This window comes from Bradysia coprophila, unplaced genomic scaffold (genome assembly GCF_014529535.1).
Source record: "Bradysia coprophila strain Holo2 unplaced genomic scaffold, BU_Bcop_v1 contig_94, whole genome shotgun sequence".
Classification (NCBI taxonomy): Eukaryota; Metazoa; Arthropoda; class Insecta; order Diptera; family Sciaridae; genus Bradysia; species Bradysia coprophila.
In genome coordinates, this window is record NW_023504022.1 from 4,441,516 (window position 1) to 4,457,641 (window position 16,126).

General features: G+C 34.9%; 1 protein-coding gene across 11 annotated transcripts in view; it reads right to left on the reverse strand.

The window, feature by feature from the left end:
• Nucleotides 1-7,077: 7,077 nt before the first annotated feature.
• The window catches only part of LOC119085040 (protein unc-13 homolog B), an 83,705-nt gene continuing 74,656 nt past the window's right edge, over nt 7,078-16,126 (reverse strand). For all 11 annotated transcript variants that reach the window (XM_037195249.1, XM_037195250.1, XM_037195248.1 and 8 more), the window contains 10 exons: nt 14,921-15,088; nt 14,634-14,855; nt 14,402-14,568; nt 11,794-12,082; nt 11,371-11,728; nt 10,657-10,758; nt 8,118-8,213; nt 7,890-8,052; nt 7,696-7,822; nt 7,078-7,566 (listed from right to left, as the gene is read on the reverse strand). In XM_037195249.1, coding sequence (XP_037051144.1) covers nt 7,402-7,566; nt 7,696-7,822; nt 7,890-8,052; nt 8,118-8,213; nt 10,657-10,758; nt 11,371-11,728; nt 11,794-12,082; nt 14,402-14,568; nt 14,634-14,855; nt 14,921-15,088 — 1,857 coding nt within the window. In that variant the 3' untranslated portion in view covers nt 7,078-7,401. The remainder of the gene's footprint in view (nt 7,567-7,695; nt 7,823-7,889; nt 8,053-8,117; nt 8,214-10,656; nt 10,759-11,370; nt 11,729-11,793; nt 12,083-14,401; nt 14,569-14,633; nt 14,856-14,920; nt 15,089-16,126) is intronic.

The window sequence follows — 16,126 nt, forward strand, 5'->3', positions numbered from 1 at the left end:
ACTTTAGGCACACCAGAAAGTGCTAGGGGGGTCGAGGAATATCTCCAACTAAATTTATAAAAATCAAAAGTCAAATTTTTGATTTTTAGAAATTTATTTGGAGGTATTCCCCGACTACCTTAGCACTTTCCGGTGTGCCTAAAGTTGACAAGTCACAATAACCGGCAACGTGTTAAGTTTGAATTGACATCTTTACTTTCGATCCTCTTAGCAAGCATACAATCAGAGCCTAATATTTGGGAATTAATTCTCTAAATTCCCAAAATTCCCAAAAATTCCCTAAAATTCCCTAAATTCCCAAAAATTCCCTAAAATTCCCTAAAATTCCAAAAAAACAACAACAAATATTTCAAAATATATTGAAAATAATATATTCAGTAAATACATCTTAAGCAGTATATCGCCAAAACTGCAGGTGATAGTGACAGGGGAACAAGTAGTCTCCGATTTTAAGGAGTGATGGCTCGTTAGATTGGTCTTTCAATTCTAGAGAATCGTATCTTTCATTTTTTTCGAATATTTTTTTTCAATTTTCGGTTAAAGCGTTCAAAGTTGAAAGCATGTCAGAGGGTCCCGAAAACCCAAGAATAATTATTTTAACTTATTGTAATGTTGTACTGATGTCAGCTTTAAAGAGGCCTACAAAAATGGAAAAAATAACTAAAAATTGCTCACCCCTGACTGGTGCGAGAACATCCACGAGAATTATACTCTTCAGAGCCAAGTATTTAGGAAATAATTATCAAAAGTTCCCTAAAATTACAAAAAAAAAGTTCTCAAATATTTTTCTTTGCTTGTTCATAGTTTTTAAAGGTTTTTGAACTTTTCCTGATGTTTTACGAGCATTTAAGAGGAACATACACATGGCTAAATTGTTGCCTACATTTCGGGGCAAAATTATTATTATTTTGATGATAATTTTGGACTAGGATTCTTTTTAGAAAACGTACGACCATCGTTTGGTGTTAAAATGTGTTAGCTTTCAGCAAAAATATAAATGTTTGCGGTGATGCAACCTACCTCCGAGAAAACTCAAAACTCGGACTGAGAGACATTTAAATTTTTACTAAAAGCTAGCACATTTTAACACCAAACGATGGTCGTTCGTTTTCTAAAAAGAATCCTAGTCCAAAATTATCATTAAAATAATTATAACTTTGTCCCAAAATGTAGGCAGCAATTTAGCCATGTACTTAATTATAAAATTGCAAAAAAAAGAAATTTTGGAATTTTTTGGGAATTTTTGGGAATTAATTCCCAAAAATTCCTTAAATTCTCTAAAATTCCCAAAAATTCCCAAAAATTCCCAAAAATTCCCAAAAATTCCCAAAAACGATTCCCAAATATTAGGCTATGCATACAATAGTACATTACTTATCAATGGGACATGGGACAAATGATTGAAATGGTACTTCTTGTGTGAAATTTGCCGACCGAGGCGTAGTCGAGGTCGGTAAACTCACAAGATCAACGAGAGACTAAGATCGTTCTAGTAGTTCCATTTCTAGTTATGTTTTCTGGTGGCCATCAAAATTATATTTTATTGAAATAAATCAATCATTCCAGGCCCTACTTTTTGGAAATTAATTTCTTGAATTTCTCGAAATTTCTCGAATTTCTTAAAATTCCTCGAGAAATTAGTTTCTTGAAATTTCTTAAATTTCTCGAAGTTTCTCGAATTTCTTGAATTTTCTGGATTTTCATGAAATTTCTCTAATTCGAGAAAATCAAGAAACTTTGAGAAATTCAAGAAATATTTCTCGAAGTTTCTTGAATTTCTCGAAGTTTCTTGATTTTCTCAAAGTTTCTTGATTTTCTCTAAAAGTTTCTAAAAAGTAGGCCCTGTACAAACTATTGCGAAATTCATACAGTCAGGGGATCCGGCCCATGCAACAGGAAAAATGAGTAAAAATTAATTCGATTTTTTATTTTCTTTATTGTTTTAGTTTCATTTTATAATATTGTATTTATACATTTTTAATTAATCATTATTTTTTGTCCTTTTCCATTGTTTTTCTTTCATTCTTTATTTATTTAGCGTGTTAATACGTACATTGGTCATTGGTAAACTTTTCTTAAGTGAGTGTTGTTAAATTTAATAATATTTTTAGGATTTTTTTCTTTTCATTTAAACTTTATTTCAGATTTGTTTGTGGATTAATTATTTTTTGTTTGGTTTTTGTATTAAATGGTTAGATGGGGGTTGTGGGTGGAGGCTAATCGAAATAAAAATTATTATTTTTTATCATCGTGGACCAGTGTGTTTATCATAAAAGGATGGTTGAGAAATGTAATTTTTCTGTTTTTTTTTGTATTTAAATATTTTTTTGTTATTATTATATGTTCAGATCGATATCTTAAAAATTCCTATCTATTTTTTGTTAAAAATTGAGATAAATGAAACAAAACGCAAATAAATTTTCTTCTTTTCAACTAACGCAACTAACAATCGAAAACAATTTTTTTTTTCAAATTTATTTTGTTAAATTAAATCCAATGAATTCGCTTTCTATACTCTAAAGTTAATGCCATAAATGTTTTTTGTATAATTTTTCTTCTATGAATTTTATTAATGTTTTTTGTTTCACTTATTTTTCTGAGAAAATCACAATAAAAATTTGTCGTTTTTTTTATAACTTCCGTCGGATTGTTGGTTATTTGTTAAAAAATTTGAATCGTGGCTGCATACAAAAATTTGTTTTTTATTTTAACAATTTGTGTTCATTTGTTGTTGTGTTTATTGATTTTCATTTTTCAATTTCACTTTTAACTACTTAAACCGAGAATAAATTCTTTTTAAATTTAAATTTTTTCATTTTAATCATTTTTTATGTAACAAAAGTCAACAATTCTCTCATTAATATAAATTTTCCTTTTTTTATTTCATTTGAATGACTTTTTTGTGTGAGTTGTCCGGTTCCATCGAACTCTATCGGATGCACACAGAATTTATTTTTGTTATCAAATAAGCACAAAAATTCGAAGCGTAAATTCTCTAACCAATGAGAGACTAGCGTATTGAGTGGGAAGAAGATGTCCCGTTCATTTTCTATGCGTGATGGATGAATTGGTGAATGCAAACACTCTCGTATACTCGATTTGATTTAGACGAACTCCGTTTTATTGTACATCGAACGATTTGCAACTAATCTTCCGCATTTCATTCACTCTATTCATTCCACATGTGGATCATTTACACAATGCGCATGGTAAATGGTAAAACGTTGAATGAATGGAATGGAATGCATTGAAATCGTTAGAAATTGTGATTCTACTTCGGGATAAAAACAAAAAATCCAATCGTGAGAAAAGCGCGCTATCACTTAAGTTTGGGAAGACACTCGGAATTTTACGTCCATTTTACGTCCGTTTTACGCCGACAAAAGATTTTCGTTCGGTCCGTTTCATCGTTAGAATTTTCGTTTTATTTTGGGAATTAATATTTCTCTTTTCGCTTATTTGATACGACAAAAAACGCTTCCATATAAATCTTTTAAAGTTTAATTTCAATATTTTCTGTTTGTATTCTCTTTGATGTAATAACAATTAATAATTTTTTCTTCATAATTTTAGTGATATGAAATGATATTTTGCATTATTTACATAAAAATTATTCTCTTCATATTTTATATACTTTCAATGATTATACATTTATAAGTTTGTGTGATGTGTGTGTATGTGTGTAGTGTGTCTGTCTGTACTACTAATCTGCTGATTTATTTCTGTTACCGGTATCGGGTCGGGCATTATTCGAAAATAAAAATAACGAAATTGAATTCCCTGTTGCGTCAAATGAATCTGTTTAAAGTATCTTCAAAAGTTTGTTGCGAAATCTTTTACTTCAGTATAGATTGTTAACGTTTGGCTATTGGTCGACGCTGTTGATAACAGATGCCTAGCCGCTTCTAAAAGGACTTCCCAACAATAGCTTCACACAGTTCACTGAGAATGAAAACGGATCTTATCGAAAACTCTCATCGGATTAACGATACCGACTCGTCGATTCTAAGACTTTTGTTTATTCCTGTAGACGGGCAGTGTAATCTCCATATGCGGACACAGTGTTAAAGTTCTTTTTATGGCAAAGTTAGATGTCGTTTTAAAGCAAACTTTTTAATTTATCGTAAGTTTTCACTAAAATTTAAGAGTGAATTACTTCGGCCTGAGGCCTGGATCAGTAACGACGAGTGAGCATAAAGACAATAGATCATTTTCATTATACGGTACTCGTCAACGTAGCCCCACTTAATTTTTCGTCGAGTAGTCCCTAACCTCAACTAATTGACGTTAACTTCGTTCAATTTACTGGTTTTTACATGAAAATCGTTCGTTCAATTCATTCGATATTTTTCGACATGTCTGACAGGTGGGATCGTGTCTGACGTTTACAAGGTAATGAAAATGATGTATGGTTTGACTGTTACATTGGTATGCTACCTTAGACGAAAAACGTTTGTTTCGGCTTCTGGGTTAACGATTTCTGAGAGGTTCCAAAGCCAGTCAGTCTATAATGCCCAATCAGGTAATCGTGTTTAAAAAAAAATTGATTTTACCGGACATTTCAACCAATATTTCATTTTAAAACCTAAAGGGACACAAATACACCAACTTCATTTCACTTGGTTTCTCTACGACGAGTTGACTGAAACACACTCCTGTACTAACCTTTATATGGCTAAAAAGTCGTAAATGCCAGAAGAAACATGACATGTTTAACATGTTTCGTCTTTGGTTAATGTTGCAATCAGTGACGACTTTTCCATACTTGGCGTCAAGAAAGAACATTTGTGGCGCTAAGAAGCTAAATGCAAGACTGGCTATAATTGGCAAAAGATTTCAGACCAAAGTCTTATGAGGAGCTGAGATGGACTATGCTCTCAGTTTGAGACAGTCCCTTGGAAACTACATTTTACATAACAATCCGATCAGGTTTTGACCTATTTCCAAGCGCATGTCGAATACCAATGCAGGAACTCTAACGATGTGCAGCGTCGAAATCCATTAACATTCCTGAAACATTTTGATTTGATTTTTTGTTGGGCAACTCCTTGACAAACGAAACAGCGAAAAGAAGCTTCGAACATAGAATGAAAATAAACTCCAAATTGTTTGAATTCATAAATAAATTGATTTATCTACACGCAGCGAATTATGATTTTTCTTATTTTTAATTTCTTTACTTTCAATTTATATTACGTTTAAATGTTGATCTCCCATTTCCTCTTTCTTTTACTAATAATAATTTGTGTAAGATTTCATTTTGTTAATATTATTATCATTTTTCCACGTTTTAAAGTATTTTTTCCATTTTCCATTTTCTTTTTATTATTTAAATTTAAGTTTTTATTTTCCATTTTTCATTTAGATTTTAATATGTATATTTTAATGCTTTTTCGTGGTAGTGTTGTATATGTTATATCATCATCACCCATTTATATATAAATGTGTGTGTCATTATTTATCATCGTCATTTTATATCATCACGCCGCGCAATCATCATTATTATTTTATTATTAATAGTAGAATAGAATAGAATTTATTTACATCTATAAATTTATTAAATAATTTCTGTTGGTTTTTTTGTCAATTTTTTATATTTTCAAATTTGTTTTTTTTTCTTTTAGTTAGAATGTTTACAAGTAAATAAATTTTTGTTTGTTTCATCACCGCGCATTTACTAGAAACTAGAAATTATTTTAAATTTACTAATGAGATTTAATTTAAATAATTATTTTTTTACTTTGTTTTTATGTGTTCAACAGTTACAATTTACTCTCTTTCCCTTATTTCTCTGGATTTTCATTTTAATTTTTAATTTTCATTTTCTTTACAATTATTTAAGTCTTTTAATTTTCCATTTTAGTTTTTATTGAAAGTTCAAAAATTATTCCATTCTCTGCATGATTTCCATTAATTTTTTTTTTCTGTTATTCAGAGAGTCCTTTCAACGTCCCAGCATTTTCTTCAATTTATTACACACATAAAAATGTCACAGAAATTTTTGATTATGTTGATTAGTCGCATGGATGCAAGAAAGGTAAAACACCAACGAACAATTGAAAGCGGAAAAAAAATTATTTTCCAACAGAAATTCACTGTTAAGCTGCTGATCAGAAAAACAGAAAAACAGAAAAACAACCCTTGTGGGAATATTATTTTAGAAATGTGTCAACTCAAAAACCTTGAGTCGACTGCAACTTCTACTCATTGGCACAACAACGTCAGGACTCTGGAACAGTAAATAGTTTTCAAAGAGTCTCGGCTTGGCGATAGCAAACGTTTTTTCAAACCCTTATCGCCAAGAAAATATAGGACCGATTGAAGAACTGATTACTGCTCGGGAGTCCTGAGGTGCTATATTATTTGACTAAAATCCGACGAGTAAAATTAATTATTTTTCTGTTGACATTGGTTTTGTTGCAGCGACATCTTTTAGTGAAATCTGTGAATCGTTCTCAACCGGCAGAGTTGACGTAGAATTGAGAAAAAAGAATTGATGCCGAAATCCCTCTCCTGGCAAACAGACTTATTCCAATTTATTATCAAACAACTCAGCTGCGTGCTGAATGTTACCTGATTACTGAAACCATGACTTGTTTGGAATTCTCGTTTTTTGCTTGAAAACCTCGGTTTTGAGGGTGGTAATCGATTACATAGTTGTAATGAGAGCAAGATAACTTGAGAATTTTTAGAAATATTGTGACGGTTTATAGACAGATCAAACTGTTCGCTAAGCTCTTGCTTAAATTCATTATCCCATTTATACTAAGGATAGTTGTTCATCTACGAGTAGACGAACGCGCACGAGCGCCCATTGTGGTATTATCCTATTTAACAGGCAGATGTAACGATACAAAAGTAGAAGCGAGAATCGAGATAGCAAGCACTGACTGAAAGTGAGCCTATTCTTACCCAAGGAATTTTCGCTTCTCATTCTCGGTCGACAAGTGTGCTTGATTCAACATACGCATCCTAATAGGCTTTAAGTGGCAAATCAAACAATGAAAATTAATCGAAACAAAGCAAAACTTACTAACGGTTCTACTTGAATGGCAGTACATCAGGTATTAGATTGCATTAGGTCGGAAGGTTACCTTCATATAAAACATTGTAATGACATTAAAAATGATCCCATTTGATTCCATGGCATCATATGTACATTTATCGACATAAACCAATTAATTGTGTGATATCTTTCACGGTTTTTATCCATCAAAATTTTGAGTAACATTCACATGTTTCTACAGATACTATTACGTTACAAGTTTGACATAGAAAATTGTTTGTTTTTATTGTTTTCTTACTTTCATACTAAATGTTTGTTGGATCGTTCGGAATTCATTTCGATTTGACGAACTTCCACTCTTGTTACATTTTGTCGTTTGTTTACATTCTACACTCCTATGGATTCGGTATCAGTGGTTCTTGACGTATTTCCGATTTCAGCTTAACAAATTCTTTGGCAACTTCGTCATTATTACGTTGTGATAAGATACGTAATATTGTCCAACCAGTCTCATCCATTTGGATGCGTTTAGCCAGAGCTAGCCAACAGGCACATGAACCCTGAATGGATAAATTGGCATTTGTATTGGGAAAAAGAAAGTTTTCAACGGAACCCATGATTAAAACAACTCCGCCCCCAACACGGCAATTTGACCAAAAACTTTGTTAGAAAATCAAATCAAAACCAACCTGTTCCACAATGTCTTTCAATTGTAACACAGCAACTCCAACCAGTCGATCGTCCCTAGCGAAACAATAATCTTTGACGCAAATGTGCAACTCAAAGTAGTCCAACTGCTCTTCGTTTCCGATCATACTGAAAATTATAAATTTTTCAAATTAAACGGCAAATTGCGACACAATATTCCAACAGCAAATCTTACAAATGGAAGGTTTCATTGTATTTGGGTGACCAATTATTCGATTTCGATTTGGTCGCATGTTTGCGCTTTTTGTCCTGCAAATGTGGTCCAATCAGATTCGCCTCGACGAATGGACGAAACATTCCCGATTGTATCACCCATTTCAAATCGTTAGCTGCCACGACTGTGGAGGGATCATTGAGAAATCATTTTTTTTTTTAAATTTTCCTGATTTCGGTTAAGACTTACCTTTGACCGTGACTTTGTGTTCGCCAGTTCCAGGATGTGTGAACAAGTCGATCTGTACGGATATTTCACCAACGCTCTCTTCTGGATTTTGTGAATCTAACGAGATCAAGATAATAGTTTAGCAGTCACATCAGTTTTGTGGTGTCGCGCATTTGCTTAGCAAATTTGTTTTGGTGGCTAACCCAACGAAATCTTGTCTACAATCTATATAGACCAACTGCAACTTTAGTCGAACTAATTGAAAGCAAAAAGCAATACAATACAAAGCCCTGACGGCATGCAATTCCACTGAGAAAGAACTGTTCAATAGAAAACTGTTAGATGTTGAAAAGTTGAACTGCAACTTAAAACTAAAAAGCATTTGTTTCACTTAGCGGACATCCATTAATCACGTCAAGTTTCTAAGTGGGAGAGGGAACTATGAACTCTAGTGTGTAAAGGGACCTTTCTTTTGTTCTAATGGTGGGTCTATAAGTTCAATATGAAAGCTAACGTAAATAATGAATGTCCCGTTCCAGATTTAAGGTCAGCAACCTAAAATATTTCGCTACGAATACTGGAGAGTGAAAGTTAACCTGTTACAGACGACAAGCATATGCTAGTATTATTGTCGGGTCTACTACTTCCATCGATCAAACCTTGTACTTGAATTTGTTGAACATGCATTTTACTATATAAACGGACCATATTATCCAGAGCTTGTCATTATTTTTGTCGTCGTTATCGATAACAGATGAATAGCCGTTAGGGCGTATCGAATTTTGCAAATATTAAGGACCACGATAGCCTGTGTGCGGAAAACGTAGATCATTGAAAACTGTGTCCGGGCATGTGGTTGATGAATCCGATGGAGCCATGAAAGAAGTCCCCCCGGGCGGCTTTAAGTTTCCGATGGTCATAATTCGGAAAGTTGAGAGTATTTTTGAAAACAATGTTCTAGCGGAATGTAGAGCTTTGAAAACTCTACAAATCTACCGAAGAAACCGATGGTCCAAAAGGTGCCATTGCCAAGATTGATTAACATCGAAAATGTGACCTTTTGGTTTTTGACTTATATTTCCTGAGAGACAAATGATTTTTTTTAGCCTGTGGTATGAGGTGGTAGAGGAGGTCGAGCACTTCCAGTACACTAGGCATGTCCCGATCGGATATACTCTTGAAATCACTTTTATAACATTTGTGAATAGAATTTTTAAGAGTGGCCACGTCGCCCACGAAGCAAGTGCAGACACTGCAACCGGTGCTGTTGAGTCGAGGACACCTTGGCCAGTAAGTATGCATAATACTCCACGACAGTAGCTGAACTTTTTCACATCGAAATAACAAATATTTTGTGAAAGAGTTCAGCTACTGTCATGGAATATTGTTTGATGGAATAGTCTCTAAAGATTCTTCTTTCGTTGAGAATTTGGACAAGAAAGCGAAACACTTAAATTATGCCGCACGAGAAATGCTGAGCCTAAATGTACTGGTTGTTCGTAAAAGAAATCGCCAATGTTACTTCTTAGCTGATTACGAGGTGAAGACTTTTAGACAATTTGATGTGCAAACAAAAATGTAAGAACTAGTAAATCCTCCATTAGAATGCCTATCCGACATTTTGTTAATTCTACAAAAATCCGCCGTAAAACCAATTGACTTAAAACGAAATGGAAACAATAATTTGAAGCGACAATAGAAGCAGCAAATGGTGAACTTTCACTCATGGTACCGAAAATATGCGATGAATGAAAGTCCAGTTCAATAGAATTTACAAAGGAAAGGCAACAAAACAGAACCGTAGGGTTCGCTAGTATATATATGGGTGTTATGTGTTCAATTCAAAGGCTATGGATATTTTGAACCGAAAACAAAATATGAAATTTGTTAACGCAATCCTAAAATATGTTAAATGGTTTGGTGTTTGACTAAAAAGTGATTTAAGATTTTCTTTTTTGTTTTAACTCTCGCTATAGCTTTATTCGTTTGAAAGGAGTATCTTGTGGGATTTAAAATTTTTGTTTTTCTCTTTCCGAAACATTCTGTACAAATTTCCGGTGATGTTTGCCTGCGAACAATGCACACAGACCACAAATCATAAATTGTTTGAATACCAATGTTCTCTGGATAGAATTGAATTCGATCGAGCGGTAGTTGCGGTAATTTATTGTAAAATAAAACGGGAAAACTATTCACAGATACAAGATGCAAAGCCAATAACGGGATTTCGTTCGACTATTTTTGTCAAAAAAGATAGGATGGGTGAGGAAGTATTTTTAAGGGATGTGGTGGATGTTAATTACTACAACAAGAGACTCCTTTTCGGATGTAAACCTGCGACTGAGCTAATTTAGAAGCAAGTAGGATCACTCAGGAATCTCTCACAATTCATCTTATGTCTCTATTTCCTTCGTTTTAGTATAAATTGACTGAATAAAACCTAGTGAGTGAGTTCCCGTGTGATCCGGCAGTGGCTTCTGAGTAACCAATCATCGAATATATGAACATAATTTTCTAAAAACTTAAATTTGTTTTGAACGATAAAAACTGAAACAAAAACCTTGTCGAGATTCACGTCGTAATTTCGCTTTAAGCGGTTCCTCCAAATTGGGATCAATTTCTAATCCTTCGACTTCATCAACGGTAAGACTGCGACGTTTCACTTTAAAAACGGAAAAATTTCAATTTGTGAAAATTATACGAAAATCTGTGTAGTCAACGGTGTCAACTGTTAAGAGGGGTGTGTGTGGTGTGTGGTGTGAGTGTAACATTTTTTTTTTTTTAAATAATGTTTCCGACATGCAATTCTTCGTTGCGTTTTATATTTTAATTATGAATGGCCGGCCGTTTAATAATTTGATTTTCCGTTTCGATAGTCATTTCAGTAGTAGTTTAATGGGTCAACGCTTATTGATTAACACCACCGGAATGTATGCATGTGGCTATCATGTAATTGTGTTTTAAATGTGGAGTAGCTAGTTACGGTTGATGCATTTTTAATGAAGTAACAACTCGGAGTCGCGTCTTTGAACGCCAATCACGACAATGACCATCGAAACCGGAAATTTCCATTAAATTTCACTGCGTTTTTTTTGAATGATTCACAAATAAATACGTAAAGTGTGCACACACACATTCTTTCACAACACAAACAGAAAGGGTAAAATAAATAGATTTCGATTACACACAAATTTAGTCCAATCAATACAAGAGGTAGAAAGTATGTCCCGTATAATACAGTAATTCCGAATCGTGTCCGAACGCAAAAGCTTACCTTCATGCACCTGGCTAGTAATGAATGTTTTGATTAGCGTATCGGTCGTTTGCGTGTATAAGCTGAGCGCATAACGTAAGCTCTGTAATTCGGGCGACTTTTCCAGGAATGTTTTCTTTAGACCATTTCCACCAGCATGGAAGTACTGTTTGATTGTGTCCAATGCGACGTCGAGTACGGCACACTGTTTCGGTGACAGATTCTTTTCCACTTCCTTTGATATGTCCATTACACCACTTAAAGCGATTTTGACGTCCTGCTTGCCGGCCATATGATTTTTGAACAGTCTGCCCATATCTTCGATTTTCGCATTTGCCGCTAGATTCTTAGCGTTGTCGGTGAGCTTAGTGAACATCATCTGTTTTGAGACAAAAGGGAACAAATTTTAGAAAACTGAAAGTATCGATTCGAATCGTTCAGTACCGTTTTATCGGTCATCGGTGGCAGGACAATGGTCTTCTCCAATATTCGCATCACAATCTTCCACAATTCTTTCAGCAATCGTTTGAGTACGGTTTTCTCGCACGATTGGGCATACAGTGTTAATGATCCGTCCAGCAGGTCCATCAATGGACGCAACACTTCGTCCGCTTCAACCGCAACGGCATTACGTTGTGCCGCTTGGTTTTGAGCGCCCAAATTGCCGCCACCCTTAATGCCAACCAATAAGTCACCCAATTCACGAACGCTCTGTGTGATTCTCGGTTCCAAGCTGAGCATTTTTTTGGGGTCGTGTGATATTTCGTCGATTTTTTTTTGGATTTTATTTTATTTCGATGTGAAAGGGATAAAGAGAAAAACAAATTGTTAAAGATTTCGAATTGAGAATGGCATTTGTCGTAGCAATTCGTCTAAATATTCAATTTGTATAACGAAAAAGAAGACGAAAACCATAAAAAACGAAAGAAATTTAAGTGAGTGCATGGTTATGTGAGAGAAGGATATTTTATCACTTTAAACAGATAAAAAAAATCTAAAGATTACGTGCAACGAAATTCATCTCTCAAATTATTTAAAACGAAAACCAAAAACGTAATTATGCCTAAACAGTGTGGTGAACACGCAGGTATTCTTCTTTTCATCAAGAGCAATCGGTACAATCGTGAAATGTAACCTAAACTTGTGCGTTGAAATAGTCTATTTTCGATGATGACTACATCGGGCAGACCAAGCTAGCCGTAAACTGAACCGACAATTCTTTTCCAAAAAATAAACGATTTTTTTCGACCAATCTTAACTCTTACACTAAGAACGGTGAACAGGTTGTGCTAATCTGCCCGCTCGCCGTTCCTAGAACAGTTGAACTTTGCAAAAGTAATTCATTACATGAAGTGTCAATTTTGTGATGAAAGTAAACTCACTCGAGTGTTTTCGAGCAACAAGCTTAAGTAACTGCCTTTTCAGCAAGAGTAGAGGTAGTATATCCGAGCCGAAGGCGTGATATACAACTAGACTTGTCGAAAAACCATTTCCGAAGAAAGTTGCTCAAAAACACTCTAATGAGTTTACATCACAAAATTATTGCCGAAGTGACGAACTACGTAAACAGCATCCAATGCATTCTGGTTGACTACCTGTCCCATGTCCACATGTAATGGATCATTTTCGCAGAGGGTAAATTGCAATGTAATGGTCAACTTTTGCAAGGGACAGGTCGTAAAAATATTTTCGAAGAGAACTGTCGTTACAGTGTTCGTAAAAAGGATGTCTTGCAAATCGTAATTAACGAAAATAGACTAATTCATCGCCGTCCCATATAGCCTACATTTCAGCAATGTAAATATTGCCCATAAAAAAGATCAACAAAAAATGGTTTGAATCTAAATTTAACTTCAAGCAAAATTCACTAAATAAAAAAAGTTTTTTTCGAAAAGAATATTTCTCTAGTTGTTAAGACTGTTCGGTTCGGCTGGAGTAACATTTTAATATTGTTGCAAGCCTTGAAAGAAGCTTATTTATCCAATTCGGTGTATAAAAAATATGAATTTTTTGAAGCGAAAATCTATTATGCTCGTAACAAAATCTAATCAAAAAAGTCTAGCCATCATTTTAACCTGGAACTAATTGAATGGGATATCAGCGAAAAATAAAATTATTTGAATTGTATGACGGAAAGCTCACAAATGTGCAGTCCTGGGCAGATGTCTCGGTCTTCAAATGAGGAGACTACCAGAAATAACCGAATTATTCGTTCGAAAAGTGAATTTCCATATAGAACCATGATGTTCATCAGATTCGAACAGTTCGAGCAATAATTCGTTTGAGTTTCTCTACCGTTCATTCACGTGACATCTTCAATTAGTTCGAGATTACAAAATGAAGATAGGCTTATGGTCTATTCGTTTACTACTTTAAGCGCATTGTTTATATGAGGAAGCAGTTAAAACCTTAAAAGATTATTTTATGTTGCTTTTCCTGGCCGTAATGCCAGTATAATGTCAGACACAATTGGTCGGCTGATTAGCTATCACTTTTCTCACAAGAGTCCTGGGTCTGAGAGCTGATCTTAGAACATCAAATTCAACCGCTGATTCACTTGAGTTGAATCTCAAGCGATTCCACACTTATAAACACAAAAAAAAAAATTGGTTCTGCACGCAGAGTGACATTATAAAAAATGTTGATGTTTCAGCTCACATTAGAGGCGTGTTCAGCCGATATATCTCTCCAATTTTTGAAAATAAAATTTTCGAAAAACAAAAATCATCCCCATCGTTCACAACATCGAACTACCCGCCACCCAAAGTCGATGCAAATTTTTGTTAGCCAAAGGTTCATGCCTCATTCGTTGCCTCAAAATTCTAATTGAGTGTCTTCCCTATGGTCACGTAATTCTAATTTTGCTTTTGGAGGAAAAAGTTGTGAGTGACATAGAAAAAACCAAAAACTTAATTTCGCTGATAGAAGGGAAACGAAAATAAATTTCTCCAAAACGAGGATAGTAAAACTCTTTCCAGAGACAATCTGGATAGAAGTGGCAACAACACATACTTTGTAAGGAAGTTGACGACTAAAAGAATTCAATTCATACCTGTCAGCAAACAGCGATGCCAAATCGTCCAGTGCCGTGTTCAGATTCTGTTGCAGTTCTTTCAAGATATTCGCCGCATCTTCTTCCAATTTATCGCCACCCATTGATTCAAACATCTTTTCCAACTGAACACGCAGCTGCTGGATGTTGTTCATAAGAATGCAAGCCTGCACAGAGATGGATGTTACAGTCCGACAAACCGAACAATCAATGTGATTGCATCCAAACTTACTATGCGCTCATCTTTCATATGCTCCGGAAAGTCTTTTTTGACAATGTCGGCATAAGCTATTAGCACCTTGACTATGGTCTTAGCGAACCTCCGCATATAGCGCTTCCAGATTTCTGGATCGGGGCATTCTAGTTTGCTGACTACATCAAAACATTGAGTGAGCTGCGTGAATACGTCAACGACAGAATTCGAAAATAGCGAATGTTCACTACTTTTTTGGAACTGAAAGAAACGAACGAAATGGTTGGATTAGAGCCGTTACAATGGATAATTGCGACTAAACGAACCCCATCTTTTTTATCACGATTGAAAGCACCGTGCAAATATTCTAACGAAACATCATCGTTTTCGTTGAGCCACTGCATAACGAAAGGCTCAAACCAGGCTGGATATTCTGGAACAGCGCCTTTGTACGGCGGTACTTCTTTCACATAGTTCGTATACAGCCATTTAACCTGCAACCAATTGTGCATTGTGAAAAATGTTTTTCATATGTTCTACTACAAATATTGAAGACCCACAGCCACAGCCACTATACGACGCCCGTAATTTTCAGGAATCCTATCGCCCTAGACTCAGTAGAAACGATTTTCTGGAAATGGCATTTCATTTCCAAATAAAGGAAAATCTATCTTGGACTAGTAAAGTACCAATCATTCTACCGCTGATGCCCAGATTTCGTTCTACCTACTGAACCGATTGTCGAAAGTTTTTGTTTTATTGGATGTGACAGCTGTTATCATGTCCGGAGCGATAGCGGAGGACTTGACGCAGTCTAACTTCCAAAAAAGAACGAAGAAATTTTTTTTGAGACGCAGCTACTATATTTAGGCGAGAATTTAAGTTTCTTTCCTTTTGCCTGTATCACCACAAATCCTATTTTATCTTATTCGCGCTTCAAATACGAGCAAAACGAGCTATCACTCGACTATGTAACTTTAAAATTGCCGGAGATACATCGTTTTGAAGTTGGTCATTTTGATAGAAAATGCACCAAATTAACGTTTTCCAAACAATCAAAATCTTTCAACTTACTCTGTATGTTTCTATCTATCTGTCTATCTATCTATCGACGGTCGATCTCGGAAACTAGTCAGCCAATCTCCATGAAATTTTGCAGGAACCTCAGGGTGGGCATAAAAATGAAATTGTGATACGCCATTACCCCAGGAAAAACCAGAATTTTGTTTTATTGGCCTCGAAGTGGTTTCTGAGTGTGGTTTTCGACGGTCGGGAACGCGTTTTCGGCTGTAGCTTAGCTGTATTGAAACCTACAGAGGCGTGCGACCCATCAAATGAAAGGTATTCGTAACACGATTCGAACAAAAAAATAATTTAAAAAATCGGGGCAGATTCGTTTGAGCTAGAGTGATTAGAGTGACCAAATTTTGAGCTACTCGAGCGTAGGATGAAAGGACTAATATTTTTTTGGGTTATGACAGATAGAGAATTACTTTCTTCGGCAAAGTCTCAGAGTTTTACGAGTAGAACAG